The following is a 17665-nucleotide window of genomic DNA, read 5'->3' as shown; positions in this document are numbered from 1 at the left end:
ATTTCATTTTCATCTGGCTTCCATGTAAGAACATTACTTTACTTATAGGCCCCCCCTCATGATAAGGGCAGCTCATTCTTCTCCCCATGGGTTGCTCTTTGCCACATCCCACACAGGTCCCCGTATCTTGGAATAGAAAAACTTGGTTGTCGTTATCCTTTTTCCACATGATGACTTCAGGCTATTTTTCTTTATCACTTCCTAAATGACTCCCCCTTTGAAGCCCACAGCATCTGGTTCTAGCACTCCCTCCCCATCCTTAAAACTTTCAACTACAAACATTCAGACCGGATGACGTCAGCATCCACGTGGACACCCACTCACCACCAGCTCCTTGACTGTTCTGTTCCAAATAGCTGAGACAAAATTAAAGCATGTTTATATCCTCAAGGATTTAACATTTTACCAAGAAGTAATACCAAGTGGAACAACTTGAATCTCCTTGTGCCATATTTCACTGGTGTATTTCTGTCTAAACCTTATCATCACTTGAAGAGGTCCTCCTTTTAAAATCTTGAAACCTAATACTTTGTGTCTTTCCCTGGGCTCCCAAAGGCAGCCCCCCAGAGCGTCAGCCAGGTGCCCATATAGGTATCAGTTCGAACCTCCCCATTCCCTTTACTCACTACCTCCATGCCCTCCTGCCTCTGTTTCAAACATTTGCTGTTCTCTCCTTAAACTGTCTTCCTGTGGCTTTGCTCTTCTCATCATACTCTCATAGCACATTAGGTCACGTTGGATTGCTAGAAAAAAATAGAGAAGTCACTGGGCTTAAATGTTCGTAACAAGTTGCCCTCATTCATGAACTTCCCTGTGTCTGCACCCATCTTTCTCTTCTGATTTGAAACCTAAGTAGTCCTTCCTCTAACCCAAAGCTCATTCATTTACCTGTTCGGTGTTTGGTGTAGAGTGTTGGGGGAGGGTTTTTATTTGGTTTTAAGGGGCAGAACAATTTCAAACCATGCTAGGTCTCTTAAGTTCTGAGGTTCTCTTTTTCAAGACCTCATTTTTTTCCTGATTGCAGATGTAGCATGTATGCATTAGTAAAAATCGAGTGATGTAGAAAAAGTTTACCAGGAACAGTGGAAGTCCGGAAACTCCTCTGTAATTGCACCAGGCAAAGACCCTTTGTTGACTACACAACAGTCATTCCTTACTGCCCTGTACCCCTCTGCCTTGTCAGGAGAGCCCAGATTTGTTCAGATGCCACATATCTTAATAGTTCCTGGCCCAAGGATGCTAGTCCCCTACAGTATATTAGTTCACTTTTGCTGTGGCAATTGACAACCCTTTTAACCACAGTGAGTTAGAAAAACAAACACATATTTCTTGCTCAAGTCATTTAAGGGCAGAAGGTTGGCTGCAGCATTGCTGGGCTCAGCTCAGTTTTAAGTGTCTTCTTGTTTGAGGACCAAGGCTGAAGAAGCAGCTGTTCTCATGGCAGACAGCAAAAATTCAAAGCAAGAGGTTGGGAGATGCCAGGGCGAGGAAGTCAAGGGGCATTTGAAGCTTTTGCGTGCATGTGATATGTCAGATTGACGTGAAGTTGGCCAAAGCAAGTCACATGCCTACACCACAGTCATTGCTCGAGGAAGTACACTCAGCCTACAGGGAGAGAGAGCACTGCAAAGTCACATGGAAAGGGGCATGCGTTGGTGTGATAACTCTGATTCCCAGTCTACCACATGGGAATTCCATTCCCCTTACAAGTGAAGGATTGTCTGCCCTGCGTTGCAGTTCCAGCCAAATGAGATTGGAAGGGAAGTTCTCAGGGGCTTCTGAGAAAGAGAAGGAAATGTGTTCATGGCGTAACTTTGTGCCCTTGGAGCATGTAAAACTGAGTCCTGGTGCACAGAGAGATGTCAGGTACCAACCTTTGGCAGGGTTGAGTGTGCCCCTCACTGCCCTGGGTAGATGCTATTAATGTTCCCTCTGGACCACTACAGTCCGTTGGCATCTTGCCTATGGTCTCTTCAACAGAAGAATCTTGTACTAGAAGTTGCTGGTTCTCTGCAGGAGAATCTAACCCTCTTTAGTTAGAACTCATTTGTAGTTAATGAAATTAAGTCAGTTCAAATATAGTTCTTTCATTAATTGCTCACTTTTACATGTGAAGACTTAACTCAGTGATTGAACTTTCTTAAAATCTTGTGTGCTGGGCACATGGGTGGCTCAGTGGGTTAAAGCCTCTGCCTTCAGCTCAGGTCATGATCCCAGGGTTCTGGGATCGAGCCCCACATCAGGCTCTCTCTTCGATGGGGAGCCTGCTTCCTCCTCTCTCTGACTGTCTCTCTGCCTACTTATAATCTCTGTCTGTCAAATAAATAAATGAAATCTTTAAAAAAAATAATCTTGTGTGCATTCGTGAGTGTGTGCATATGTGATTTCCTCCTTGTAGTTTAGTTTCACCAGCAGTTTTTTTCAAATTTTTTCTTGTTAGGTTCCCCCTGTACTATGAGCTGAAGATTGCCTTTGTTGTGTGGCTGCTCTCTCCCTATACCAAAGGAGCAAGTTTAATATATAGAAAATTCCTTCATCCGCTTCTGTCTTCCAAGGAAAGGGTAAGATACATAAATTATTTCTACAAATCGTTTGTTAGAAATGTACATCATGGCATGGTTTACGCTATAAAACAAGTGAAACTGTCATTTCATGGGCGGACGACGGTCCTCGTTTTTGGCTTCTTGACACTATTGTCACACCAACTTTCTATCTGTGAGTCTATTTGTTTCTCCCCAGGAGATTGATGACTATATTGTACAAGCCAAGGAGCGGGGCTATGAGACGGTGGTCAACTTCGGGCGCCAAGGGTTGGCTTTCGCAGCCACTGCTGCTGTCACTGCAGCCGTGAAGGTAACTGTTCAGTTACATGTTTTATTCAGTGTCACATTAAAGCCAATGGACAAAGTCGGGTGGCTCTTTATTCCAGATCATTATAAAATTTTGGCAGAATTTTGCTTTCTGCTTATTTTTTTAAGGCAGGAAAGAACAAGTGGATAATTTAAAAAACACTTTAATGCATGTTTTTGGTAACTACTCAGTATTTTGGAAGTCTTAATTGATCACAAAATGAGAGCTAGTTAATATAGAAAGGCATACCTAAAGATGTCATTTTGTCATAATTTTCCTACTTTATAATCTTAAAGTAAGGTTGAGTAAATCACCTCTAGTAAAGATGACAATTCTTTCTTTCCCTGTCTCTGGTGTCCCCCTCTTTCTGTCTGTCTCTCCTCCCCCTCGATGGCAATATCTTGATAGGATTTCTGGCTTACTCCTGCACCCCTACTTCAATCAATTTGAGGTAACTGATTACTCAAAATAAGGCATGAAAAATTCTGTTCTTAAAACTTGAGATTTTACTCAGCTAGTTACTAATGTCATGTGTCATGTTTTGCAAGTGAAGTTATCAAATGTGTGCCTTCTGTGAAAACTCGCATTATGGCGTTTGGATTTCTTTGCATGTAGGTTTTTATGTGATTTATTTTAAATACCATAGCATAATTGATTTTGGTGTGTAGTATGTGGAAAGAAAATGGGCTTCAGATCCAGAAAATGCTGAGTGTGACTTTCTAAATAACTGTTGGTGATTTACTTACCTCTGTGTTCACTGGTTGCTTCATGTATAAAATGGGGGTAACCTACCTATCTGTGAGAGCATATACAAAAGCATAGTGCTTGCCAAAATATAGTAGGACTCCACTGAACATTAATAACAACGTCTCTCCCTCTCTTTCCAGTGAAAATTTGGGTTTGTTGCTATTAAGTTAAATTGAGATTAAGTAATATTCCAGCTTTTGTGTTAGGCTTTTTCAACTCGGTTATCTTGAACCAAAATACCAATGCTGTGGGAATAAATATTCTAATTAAGTGGTGATTCTATATAATAACCAATGGTGAAGGGATGTCGAATATTCAGTGGGGTTTCCAGAATGATCCTTAATTTTTCAGAGTGATCTTTAGCTCAAGTACAATTAATATGATCAACAGATTTAAAAATCAAAATTATATTCAAATTACATACCCAGAAGTATTGCATTAAGAATGATCAAGTGATCATAGATGCGGTTATCAAAGAAATAATACAGTGATACTTCCCAAAACTGAAGGACATGAACCTCTAGATTGAAAAGGCCCACAGAATACGTAGCACAATGTATGAAAAAAAAAGACCAACTAGGAGCAAGGTCACTGGAATATTCCAAAACAAGAAGGAAAGAAGGAAAAAAATGTTAAGGATTCCAAAGATAAAAAGTATGTCACATTCAGATGATCAAGAATCAGAATGGCAATTAAATTTCTAAATAGTTACAATGAAAGCTTGAAGACTGAAGAGTAATACCATCCATGATACCATAATGATTTTTACCCTTAGATTCTATAACAGTCAGGCTCTCAGTCATGTGTGAGCCTAGAAAATAAATAATCTTCTTTTTTTGTTTCTGAAGCATGCAAAGTCACAAAATTGACTTCGTGTGTGTTCTTTGTCAGGGTACTGTGCTCTGCCAAAATTAGGGACTAATCCATGGAAAAGGAAACCCACAGGATCTAGGAGACAGGGCGTCCAACACAGAAGGAAGGTGACAGGACTCCTTCCCAGGATGAACATGCAGAATGTGCGAGTCCAGAGAACAGCAGGCCAAGATGGGATGTGATGGGTTCAGGGTGCCAGGACAGGGGTCGTAGGAAAAAGTACGGGAAGAGAGTATCTAATAGGTTTAATCCCCTGCAGGAATGATACTTAAACCGGTCAGCACATGCTCCAACCAGTCAACCAGAAGACACACTAAGACACCATGAAAAATGTGCTAGAGGCAATGTTAAGACCAAGGACATAGGACAACTGATCAAATGAATACTTAAAAATGGGATATTGTTAGCTCTGGAAAAGAAAGTTATATAGGAAAGCAAATATAATAATGGAGTATGACTCTGCCCAGCAGCAAACAGCATGCACGTCATAATCATGAGAATATAGACTGTAGCTTGAACAGCTGTGATTTTGCTCTATCATAAAGGTGGGGGAAGGAGAGGAGATGGAAGAGAAAGAAAACCCTCACCTGCCAGATAGGAAAGTAGAGGGTTTTAAATGGTGCCAGCAAGAAGATGGATAGGAAAACAAGAAAGCCTATTGCTTTTGTTATAAAATTTAATTTTATTTGACTTCACAAATGAAGTGCCATTGACCCTTGAACAATCAAGGCTATCAACTTGTTGGATCCAATTATATACCAGTTTTCTTCAGTAAATACAGTATAGAACTGTGTATATGTATTTTCTCTTCCTTAATAAGATTTTCTCAGTAACATTTTCTTTTCTCTAGCTTACTTTATTGTAAAAGGACAGTATATAATACATATAACCTGCAAAGTACATGTTAATCAACTGTTGTCAGTGTGACTTAGAGTCACCAGTAGGCTATTAGTTAAATCTCAAGGGAGTCAAAACTTAGACACAGATTTTTTTACTGCCCGGTGAGTTGATGCGCATACCCACCACATTGTTCAAGGGTCAACTGGTACAAGTCTTAAACCACCACCCCCCCCAAGAAGATGCTTTCTGAATTTTACATATTTAAAAGCATCATTAATATGATTCCATGGCATTGCAACTTGAAACACTGCTTAGAAAATATGGACTTTTTAGAACATTGTTCTGGGAAACAGAAAAGCATAGAAATCCCATTTTTCCTCCTCTCTTTAACATCTAAGAATCCATTTCTAGTCCCGGAACTCTGTAAGACAGCTTTCTACATACTGTGACCACTTCATGGGATATTTATTTTACTTAACTTATGGTTATAACTTCCAAAGCCTCTATGTGGGGAATCAGAAATCCCTACTCTATTATCTTCTCCTCATTGTCTCCTCGTTTATTTGTTATTTTATCCTTTGCTGTCATCGGTGTTTGGCATCCTGTGTATTTATTCAACATGGGTTTGTTCAGTGCCTGCTATACAGCAGGTGCCGGGCGTGCAGCCGTGGGCAAGACAGACACAGTCCCTCCTCTCACAGGCTGCTGTCTCGCTGAGGGTCTGTTTTTACTGACTGACAATTTTATCTCATCTGCAGTGGCTAAGAGCTTTCCCCCCGCCCTCCCATTATTAAAATAGGCATTAGCTCACAGAAATGCGTTCCTTTAGAAAGGCTATACAAGCATTTCTTCTTTGTGATTCATTGTTTGTTTTTATCTATATATTTAGCATCATAAAACCACCTCCCCACTTCAAAGGCAGGAAATAGAGAACATAAGAATCATCTGAGTTACCACTGCAAATCAGACACATGTCCCATAATTTGAATTCATTTTGGAACTTTCCCTTCTTGTTTGTGATGTGGTGGTCCTTTTGTTATCAAGATCACTGTGCGTGAGGTAGCTGTCTCCATCCCAGTATGAATGTTGGCTTCAGCCATCCTGGCTTTTATTCATTATAAATAGTCATTAAATATGCTGAATGTAGCATTATGTTAAAACTGTTTGCCTCAAGTTGGACTGTGCCTATTTTCATGTAAGTGAAATTAGTTTCATCTCTGGAGAGGTCAAAGAAATGCACAATGATGGAAGAAATCACTGAACCAGACATTTCAGACTAAAGAGTAAATTGAAACTGAAATAGGAAGTAGGTCAAATTTAAGGAGAAACTTCAAGAAAGCCAATAGTAAGCCTTGAGAATTAATTTAAGATTTTTACAACCTATAGTTTGTTAAAAATATCTTTCAGGCTAAAAATGATTGGACTCTTGGTGTGACCTTTAAAGACGGGTAATAGCCCTACCTAGGATTCCCAGGTTGAACCACCTGAGCATGTTAAAGATGAAAATAGGAATCTAATCAGAACATTTATGACACTGTAAAGCAATTTTCTGAAAATGTTACTCAGTTCTATGACCTCATTACCAGGCATCTGTTCCCAAGGTCAGTGTACAAGTTTATTTTGGCTGAGCAAAGCACACACATATGAAGGACCTTCAAGGACTTTGCTGAGGACGTTCAACATTCCATAGCTTTCACATGAGAAATGCAGGTGGCTTTTTACAGATGAGCAACACAGATAAAGGACAGAGGAAGAAAAATACTGTTAGTCATATTAACCATCTCTGAATTTTCTCTGGCAGCCTTTTCTTGGTGAACTCTTTAGCAGATATTGTTTTTTAAGAATCAATTATCACAGAAATTAGAGTCTTACAGGTAAAATTGCTAAAATCTAATAAACTATAAATGATGCTGATTAGGTCATACTCCTGACATCTTGCTGTCTGCTTTAAAGGCTTTCTGTTTGTAAGAGGATTTGAGGATATTCAGCTGCTTTGTATCATCCATTTAAAAAAAAAAAAAATAGCATTTGTCCTGACAACAGAAAGGTCACGCTATTTTCCCTACAATCTAGGGAAGCAGAATGCTATAATGAATATTTAATTTACTAATAGTCTAGTTATCTGCATTGTCTAGCCCGATTCTACCCTAATTTAATTAGTCATGAGATTCTGGGCAGACCGTCTGCACTGATCTAAGTATTAATTTTCTCACCTATAAATCAAAGAGGTAAAACCTGACTTCTAAAACCTCTTAGACCTCTGAAACAGTGGTTGGTCCTCAGTGGGAGGGAATTTTGCCCCCAGAAGAACATTTGGCAACGTCTGGAGACATTTTGGGTTGTCACAGCTGACAGTGAGAGGTGCTGCTATTTGTATCTAGAGGGTAGAAGTCAGGAATGCTGTATAAATATCCTGTGGTCCTCAACAAACAATTTTCCAGCCCAAAACAGCAATAATGCTGAGACTGAGAAAGCTTGATCTAAAAGTATGAGTCAGGGGCACCTGAGTGGCTCAGTGGGTTAAAGCCTCTGCCTTCAGCTCAGGTTATGATTCCAGGGTACTGAGATCGAGCCCTATACTCTGCTCAGCAGAGAGCCTGCTTCCTCCTTTCTCTCTGTCTGCCTCTCTGCCTACTTGTAATCTCTGTCTGTCAAATAAATAAATAAGATCTTTTAAAAAAGTTTGAGTCAGAAAAATCTTAAAATGATATATGAATATGCATAAACAGTTTTGGTGTGGTGGGTTACAAATGATTTTATTTTCTTCTTCATATCTTCCTCTGTTACAAATGTCCTTTGATAAATATATATTGCTTTAATCTTAAAAGCATTAAAATAGGGGCACCTGGGTGGCTCAGTGGGTTAATCCTCTGCCTTCAGCTCAGGCCATGATCTCAGGGTCCTGGGATCGAGCCCCGCATTGGCTCTCTGCTCAGCAGGGAGCCTGCCTCTCTGCCTACTTGTGATCTCTCTCCCTGTCAAATAAATAAATAAAATCTTTTTAAAAAAAAAAAGGCATTAAAATATATTATTCACCTAATAAAAATGCAGTCAGTTCCATTCTAGACTTAATCAGATTAATTGTCAAATGTCCTTAGGGGAAAAGGAGGTGTCCCTAAAAACTTGGAACTAACCTTATCTACATTTTAATGTAATATGTCAGAGAGCAACAAGAAATAGACCTTAATAGCTATTCATTATTGAACAATATAGTAAGAATTATTCTGTAGGAGAGTGTAACATTACAAAGACTACTGATTATGTTTTTAAATTCCTTTTTTTTTTAAGATTTATTTATTTTTATTTAAGAGAGAGAGAACATGTAAGGCGGATGGAGGTGGGAAATTTTCAAGTAGACTCCCCACTGAGCACAGAGCCCGACTTGGGGGCTCCAAATCCCAGAACCCTGAGATCATGACCTGAGCAAAAATCAGCAGTTGGAGGCTTAACAGACTGAGCCACCTAGGCACCCCTGTTTTTAAATTCTTAATTTAAAATATGAAGAGACTAGGTTGGAAGTTTTTTGTTTTTAAAGATTTTATGTATTTGAGAGAGAGAGAGAGAGACAAAAGATAGCAAGAGAGCACAAGCAGGGAGGAGAAGGAGAAGCAGACTGCGACTGCCCCTGAGCAGGGAGCTCCACCTGGGGCTCAGTCCCAGGACTCTGAGATCATGACCCGAACCGAAGACAAGATGCTTAACCTTCAGAGCCACCCAGGAGCTCCAGTTGAAAGTTTTGTCCTAAGGTGCTGATAAGCATGGTAAATTCCCCTTATTTAACACAAAATATAATAATTTTAACATAGTGTTTCACCAGGATATGAAGTATTTAAACAAAGGCAGAATTCTTCAGGATTAACAGTTACAATTAGTCCTACATACAAGGCCCCTTTTCTCAGCTGAAGAATCCTTCCTAGAGCATGAATGTGCTGAAGCCAAGGTCCGACCCAGTCAGCTCCTACAAGTGTTTCCATTTTATTTCATTTTACTTTTTTTTAAAGATTTTATTTATTTATTTGACAGAGAGAGACACAGCAGGAGAGGGAACACAAGCAGGGGGAGTAGGAGAGGGAGAAGCAGGCTTCCTGCTGAGAGCGAGCCCCATGCAGGCCCAATCCCAGGACCCTGAGATCATGACCTGAGCTGAAGGCAGCAACTTAATGACTGAGCCACCCAGATGTCCTTAGTGTCCCCATTTTAAATGGAACTTTTTTTTAAAAATTTTTATTTATCTATTTGACATACAGAGATCACAAGTAGGCAGAGAGGCAGGCAGAGAGGGAGGAGGAAACAGGCCCCCTGCTGAGCAGAGAGCTGGATGTGGGGCTCCATCCCAAGACCCTGAGGTCATGACCTGAGCCGAAGGCAGAGGCTTTAACCCACTGAGCCACCCAGGTGCCCCTTAAATGGAACATTTTAAATGGATGTTCTGGGCCTATCCAAATTCAAACCCTGAGAACTTTGAGTCACCTGAAGGCTTTTAGGACATTCCTGCTAGTGAGGATCAGTCTTAATGTAAAATACTCTGCAAAATAGTTCTTAATTACTTTGATTCTTGTGTTCTCATCATAATCTTTCTGTTGCTTTCTCTTCGATTTTTAGGATCAATTTTAGCATAAGCAGCGTACATATAATTCCATGGAGAATGGGATCTAAAATCTGGAATATCGACTTACCTTGTAGATGGGAACTCCCTTCCTCCTTATTCACTAATAACCAAAAGTGCCGTTTCCACATGCCTTTTCTTCTTCAAACTAGAACCTTTCTGCATTGTTTTATACTTTTGGCTTAATGTTATTTAAACCAAGTAGGAAGAAAATAAATAAAATAGTATCAATTTAAACAAAACCTCCATACATTTTAGCATTGTTACTGACAAATAACTATAATGCCCCACTTGTGCCCTCAAAATAGAGAAACGGTGTTTCTTTTGATCAGTGGAGTGAGGGATTGGTTTAGAAGGGAAATGAGCAGGAAATAGATCAGAAATTCTTACAGTTAACATTACAGTTAAAACATCTCTGTAAAAATAGAAAATGTTCATTTGGAGAGTTGTCTTGTAGCCAGGCATTGGAGGAAATGAAAAGAAATCAGGATCCCATCCAGTTTATAATAAACAGTATTTAAATCTTAAAAAACAAACAAAAACTTCACTATACTATCTATAATTCTAATTTTGTAATATTGAAAAAATTACTGAGAAAAAGAATAAAATCACCCATCCCGTCTGCCTCAATATCATACTGTTTTCATTTTTGCATATTTTCCCTGTCTGCTTAAGCCATACTACATATTTGCAGCCGTATTATGGATGTGATTTAGAATTCTGAGGTCAAGGGGAAGGTTTCCACTTAACATTTTATTTTAAACATAATTTCTTGGTTAATGGGCTTTTTGTGCTGAAGATATAAAAATTGGAGGGAATAGGTCTGCCTTTAAGCATGATTATTTTATAATTACACTTCTTTAAAGTGGTCACATTGGTCACTTTAAAGTGGTTACAGACTTAGGATTTATGTAATGTTTTTGAAGTTCACAATACTGCATTAATTCTCTCTTCCCACATTCATTCTATTCTGGGCCCATAAGAAAATACACAGTGGAAAACCCGATTTTCTGAGGCGGTACTGGCTGTTGAAAATGTTGGGAATCCTCAAAGAGTGTACACAGCCCCCTTTTGCTTTTCCTTACAGTACTTGGCCTTCCTTGAAGCCTTGAGCATATTGGTAATACTTGGGGCTATAGGGTTGGTTACTCAAGAGCTCTTTTAAAATCCAGATACCTCAGGATTGGTCACTGTTCACTTTTAATCAGCCTGAAGCAAACCCCTGGTGGATGGTGTGGTCTTCCCATGTGAACCCAGGACCATACCTGCAGTTCACTGCCCAACCTCTGCTTCTGCAGTCCAGTGTCTGCGGAGAACTCTTGAGCAGTCGAGAGCAATGAAAAAGAAGCAGCAGCAGAAGAACATTTAGTTTACTTATAATATGCTCACTATCAGTGACATACCAGTCAGTCCACCAGGAGAATGGAAGAAGCCTAAAATTAGTCACTCTCCTTTGGTTTCTGAAATTCCTCCTCTGGAGACAGGATTTGCACAGCAGAACACTAGAACTGACAAGAATGTGTGAGTTCATTTGTGAGGTATGCTCTAAATAATTCGTGGATCATACTCCTTAAAGAAACCAAAGTTTGTAGATGAATCAGTGCTGGCCTGATTCAGTGGCCATTTGACTTATTTGCATTCTAAGATGTTCCTTCGTAAGTGGGAGGGTTTGGCAGTCACAGCCCACCTTGGAAATGGCTCTTGAGTCAGGTAGCAGGCCCTACAGATGTGTATGCCAGTTGTCATCATTTGGCAGTAGGTGAAAAGTCAAGAATTGCTAGGAGTAGGGCACAGAAATACCAAGGTGGGAAAAAAGAAATGTTGACCGTTTTGAGAAAACAAGGTCTGTTTCAGACATGCACTGGTCACTTCCTTCTCATGCATCTCTGATGTCTTCTGTCCCCTATATCTTTAAAACGATATCTGATAAAGAGGAAGAAAGTATAATGGATTAAACCATTACAAGAATGTTTAAAGACATGTGGAACCCAATTATTTTTATTGAGACTATAGACCCTTTAACAATTTATTTTCACAATCTAAAAATGTACAAATACAGAGCCTAAGTGGGTATAGAAATGTCATTTGGTTTTGACATAATATGATATCACTAGCTCAGAGTAGCTGAATCAAGATCTTTTTTCAGCATAAAATACTATAAGGTCCAAATGTTCATAGTGCCTCAGGCTTTGAAATCTAGAAATTGAGAGAGGCACCATTAGGGATGAGTGTTTCTGCAGTATAGTCCTAAGTAGAGGCAATCATAAATTCACACGTGTGAGAAGAAATAATAAGAGTAAAAAAACCTTTAGAGGAATATTTTTAAAACTGCTATAAATAAGAAATGAGTCATCTGTATGCTATGCAAATTTTTTAAGTGGGTAAATTTAGAAATTATTTTTTTCCCTTTATATTTTGGAAAGAAATGCAGTTAGGTCTGTGAAGTTCAGAAATGTCCCTTGGGCAGTGATAAAAATTATTGAATTTTCTGCAGTGATGGAGATGTTCTCTCTGTCTGTGCTGTCCAGTACAGTAGCCACTAGCCACATGTGGCTATTGAGCATTTGGAATATGTACTTGAGGAACTAAATTTTTAATTTTAGTTAATTTAAATTTAAATACCCACATGTGCCCAGTGTCTATCATATTGTTAAGGCTTTCAAATGACTTAAACTGAGGGGCACCTGGGTGGCTCAGTCAGTTAAGCATCTGACTTCCATCAGGTCATGATCTCCAGGTCCTAGGATTGGCCGCATCCGGGCCCACGCTCACTAGGACTGCTTCTCCCTTTTCCTCTACCCTTCCCCCGTTTATTCTCTCTCTCAAATAAATAAATAAAATCTTTTAAATGAAGAAATAAGTAAAACGACTTAAAGTCAAATTGCATAGTAGTAGATATGCCTTGCCAGATAGTAAATTCATTAACTAGATATCATTTTTGTATCCAATATTCTTTGGCTTTTAATTTTTTTTTTTAAACCTTATACTAAGTAGAGTCATTACCACTCCTGACTTAGCTTATCTTTAAAAGAATATGTCTTTGGGTTGCCTGGGTGGGTCAGTCCATTAACCTACCAGTTCTTGGTTTGGCTCAGGTTACGATCTCGGGCTTGTAACCAGCTCTGCCCTCAGCAGGAAGTCTGCTTGAGATTCTTTCCCCCTCTCTCTCTTTTTGTCCCCCCCCCATGCACTTTCTCTCTCAAATAAAATAAATAAATAAAATCTAAAAAGAAAAAGTTAAACAGTATGTCTTTTACTTTAAAAACTTGTAAATCATAAGTCCCCAAGGGCCAGTTTTAGGAGAGAGCAAAATAATGGTTGCTGTCTACTCAGAAGGGTAAGCTCATCATACTTTTTTTTTTTTTTTAAACATTTAAAACATTATGAAGCTAAAATATTTGGGAATGCAATGTCCAGAACTTACTTTGAAATGCATTTTAAAAATGGGTTGATGGATGGATAGATGGTAGATGCGTGGTGAAGAAAATACAGCAAACTAGAAACAATCTAGGGCTGTTCACTGTGCTGTTCTTTCACCTTTTCTAAAAGTTTCATAATAAAATCAGCCTCATGATAAAATGTTGGGAGAAACTTAAATGTTAGCCTATGAAATATTTTAAAGTGTGTGTGTTGTTTTTTTTTTTCTCGGATCTATCACTTCTCTGTTAAATAGAGCCAAGGAGCAATAACAGAACGTTTACGAAGTTTTAGTATGCATGATCTAACAGCTATCCAAGGTGATGAGCCTGTGGGACAGAGACCATTCCAGCCTCTACAAGAAACAAGAAAGAAAAGTAAATCAGTCTCCGGTGAATCAGCAGGTGCGCTTTGTTTGTTTTGTTTTGTTTGTTTTGATGTATTCTTCCTTGCGCAATTGGAATTTTGAGTCCAGGTGGGTACGAAAATAATACATGGTAACTCTCTGAATTTGAGTACACACGATTCACGCTGATGTCTGTGAATTTACCCTTAACTGGAGTTCTCTTTCTCTCAATTTTCTCTGAATGAAGTTGGGGCTTGCCTTTTGTTGACTCTAAAGATTATCCAACTAAGAAAGGAACAGTAGCCTCTTGGGCCTCCATGAGTTTTTAGATGCCCTCTGTGTGACGGCTCCTACCTCCCCACCACCGGCACCAGTTCAGACCTGTGATCAGCCGTCTTTCAATTCAAACTGTGTAGCGACATCTAAGGGGTTGTATAGTTAAACACTCTTTACTGTAAATGCCGTGAACAAATAAGGATATTGACTCACAAGATAAAAAGCTTGAAGTGGGTGACAGAGGGTGACTCAGTTTGTAAATAGGATTACTGCAGTGGGGAAGATATTGAAATGACATATTCTTGTTCAAGAACTGACTTGTAGGTATTTCTGATATAAATTAGGAGCATGGCAGAGTCAATATGTTCTAAAACTTCAACAAATTATTCTTATCCTAGAAATATACCCATAAATAAAAAGACATCGCTCCTTAGTCATTTTACCACAATGTAAGAAAGTTGTAGTTCAAGACTCAGCTGAAAGTTAAGATCTTAATGACATTTCTTATTTCTATATTGTTAAAGTCCATAAGGTACAAGGCTATCCAGTGTTTTTGTTTTTGTTTTTTTAAGTGGTTTTATTTTGAGAGAGGTTAAAAATCGTCCTTTATATTGAACTCAATTTGAGAAATACAATAACAGTTCCATCCTATAGAGAAAAATAGTGAATTTACTTCTGAATTCTCTCTAGAGTGGATGACTTCAGAAGGTAGGTGACTGCTAGTAATTAAGCATTGGCCATTGATTTATCTTTAAGAATGAGAACCATAGAACTTTGAACCGTTACCCTTAATAAATTAACAATGTAAAAGTAGTTTCCAATATAGGCATTTTCTTAATATACATTTAAAAATTACTGATTTTGATTCTAGGATCTACTGTATATATTTTGCTTCACTTGGACCAGTTACCTGAGCCCTTTGCCAGCAGTTTGTTAATAATTATACTTTAGAATTGGCTAAGAATGATATTCTAATATTTAAATGAAAACAAGGTAGTAAATACAAAAATCCATAGCTCTTTTTATGATATTCATCTATTAAACTTAAAATGATGTGACAAAACTATTTTAAGATAGTAAGATCCCTTTGTGGAGCATAGCAAATATCATGGAGAAGGGAGTTGGGGTAAATTGGAAGGGGAGGTGAATCATGAGAGACTATGGACTCTGAAAAACAATCTGAGGGGTTTGAAGTGGCGGGGGGGAGTTGGGAGGTTGGGGTACCAGGTGGTGGGTATTATAGAGGGCATGGATTGCGTGGAGCACTGGGTGTGGTGAAAAAATAATGAATACTGTTTTTCTGAAAATAAATAAATCAATTTAATTAAAAAAAAAGATAGTAAGGTCCTATTTAGTTCTTCTGTTAAATTTTAAGCCATGAAATTAAAATAACTTAAGATTAGAGAGATATGAATAAGTAGTAGCAGTACAAAAAAGGGACTTGTCCAGTTATTAAATTAAAATTTTAATATGCATTACTTTGCCCAACTTCCAAACTTCCTACAGAGTGGTATGTATTCTGAGCTCTTTCTTCCCTAAGGAAGAAATTTAACAAAAACGTTCTCTCTCGAAAATATTTTTAAAACGTAGTAAGGTTCCAGGACAGGAATAGTTGAAGAGAAGATAATTATAGATCGTCTGTGTAAACACAATCCAGATATACGTGGAAGTTTATTGAATGGGGATGATGGCCTTTCAGGTGGGTGGGGGAAAGGCAGATAAATAAGTGGTGTCAGAATAATTGCTAGACTTAGGAGATGGGGTAGGAAATGAAGTTACACCTCTACCTCAAGCCTTTCATCAAAATACCTAAAAGATTAAGACTTAAATGTAAGCCACTGAGCTATAATATAGTGGGACATTCCTGAGTATCTATTTATATACCCTTAGGATATGACAGACTTTTTTTTTTTTTTTAATGTATTTATTTGACAGAGAGCTCTTGAAGGGAGGAGGGGGAGAGGGAGAAGCAGGCTTCCCACTGAGTGGGGAGCTTAAATCGGGGCTCCATCCCAGTACCCTGGGGTCACGACCTGAGCTGAAGGCAGATGCTTAACTGACTGAGTCACCCAGGCGCCCTAATGTGCCAGACTTCTTAAGCATGGCATCAATACCAGAAGACATAAAAGGAAAAGCTTGAGAGTTCGTTCTCTATATTAAAAAAATGTATAACATAGAAGGGAAAAATATTCCATGCCATAAAAAAACAAACTAGAAGAAATATTCTCATCTGATACAGGCAAAGGGCTCAGATTTTAACCATGCAAAGAATTCTTACAAGCCAATTATTGTTAATTCTACCAAAGAATACAGCTGACCAATTACTACATGAAAAAGATACTCAGCCTCACAGTCAAAGAAACAGTAAATTAAAATGGTAATAATAGTAATTTTTGCTCACCAGATTGGCAAAAAGATTTTCTTAATTAGCAGTGTTCTGGGTTGGTAACTATTCTAGTTCTCTATTTCTGTGTAACGAACTACGAACAATGGCCTTAAAAAAAAGTCACAGTCATTTATTTTGCTCCTGAATCTGGGGTCGACTGGGCTCAGGGAGGCAGTTCCTGCTCTTACTGCAGGCACAGGGAACAGCACCTAGCGCTAGAGTCATAATGGCAAAGGCTTCGTCACCCACACATCTGATGTGATAGCTGGGAAGAGTCACAGCGGATGGCTCAAACAGGTGGGGCCTCTCTCGCCTCTCCTTCTTTACATTTCTTTACGTGCTCTCTGAGTTTTGGCACTTCCTACCTGGCAGCTAAAAGCTCCCAGAGCCCATCTTCCAAGAGAAGTGGCAGGAATCAGGCAGCAGCACTTCTGCTTAAGGGCAGTTCTATGAGTTAAGTACATACACACATCCTGGAGATCTAGGGAAGAGGAGGGGCACCTGGCTGGCTCAGGAGCGTGGGACTCGACTCTTGATCTTGGGATCGTGAGTTCAAGCCCCATGTTGGACGTGGAGATAACCTTAAAAAAATACCAAAAAAATCTAAGGGAAGAGGAGAAAAGTGTCAGAATTTATGGTCATATTTTAAAATCACCACAGCAAGCATGTTGGGAAACAAACACTCTCAAACACTTTTTATGAGGCTTAAGTGGAATGATCCTTTTTGATGACAATCTGGCAATAACTATCAAAATTTATTCCCTTTAACTCAGCAAGAAACTTCTAGGACTTACGTCATAAAGAAACAATCAAACAAGTGTTCAAAGTTGTGTGTCTAAGAATGTCCATCTCATTGTTTATAGTAACAAAATACTGGAACAAACCAAATACCTAAAAAAAAGAATGGTTAAGCAGAAGTGTGGTTTATTAGCCATGAAAATTCATACATTCAGTCCATACTTGCTGACATGAAAACATCCAGATCGTGGGGAAATAAATAATAGCAATAAAACAAAGTGCTGTAGAGATACAATACATAGATGAAATGCATTAATAAATTGGAATTACTTTTCAAATGTGTATGCATAGGAAAGAGTTTGGAAGGGTATTGCTGAAATATCAACAGTGTTCAGTTCTGAGTATGTATGGGACTTCAGTGATTTTTTTTTTTAAATCAACCTATTTTTAAAACGAGAAAGAACAGTACTCTTCCTTTTGAAAAATATTTAAGATACTCATTTTTTTAAAAGATTTTGTCTATTTATTTGAGAGAGAGAGACAGCACCTGAGCAAGCAGAAAGGCAGAGAGAGAGAGAAGCAGATT

At 38.6% G+C, this 17665-nt stretch overlaps 1 protein-coding gene across 3 annotated transcripts in view; it reads left to right on the top strand.

Moving 5' to 3' along the window:
• REEP3 (receptor accessory protein 3) overlaps nt 1-17665 on the top strand; it is a 96379-nt gene that overhangs the window by 69404 nt on the left and 9310 nt on the right. For all 3 annotated transcript variants that reach the window (XM_045069893.1, XM_045069894.1, XM_013063060.1), the window contains exons 4-6: nt 2441-2561; nt 2740-2853; nt 13590-13737. In XM_045069893.1, the coding sequence (XP_044925828.1) occupies nt 2441-2561; nt 2740-2853; nt 13590-13737 (383 nt within the window). The remainder of the gene's footprint in view (nt 1-2440; nt 2562-2739; nt 2854-13589; nt 13738-17665) is intronic.

The sequence above is a fragment of the Mustela putorius genome, unplaced genomic scaffold (assembly GCF_011764305.1).
Source record: "Mustela putorius furo isolate JIRA1106 unplaced genomic scaffold, ASM1176430v1.1 tig00003949_pilon_pilon_pilon, whole genome shotgun sequence".
Classification (NCBI taxonomy): Eukaryota; Metazoa; Chordata; class Mammalia; order Carnivora; family Mustelidae; genus Mustela; species Mustela putorius.
The sequence above is the reverse complement of the archived record's forward strand: the minus strand, read 5'-3'. Positions and strand labels throughout refer to the sequence as shown.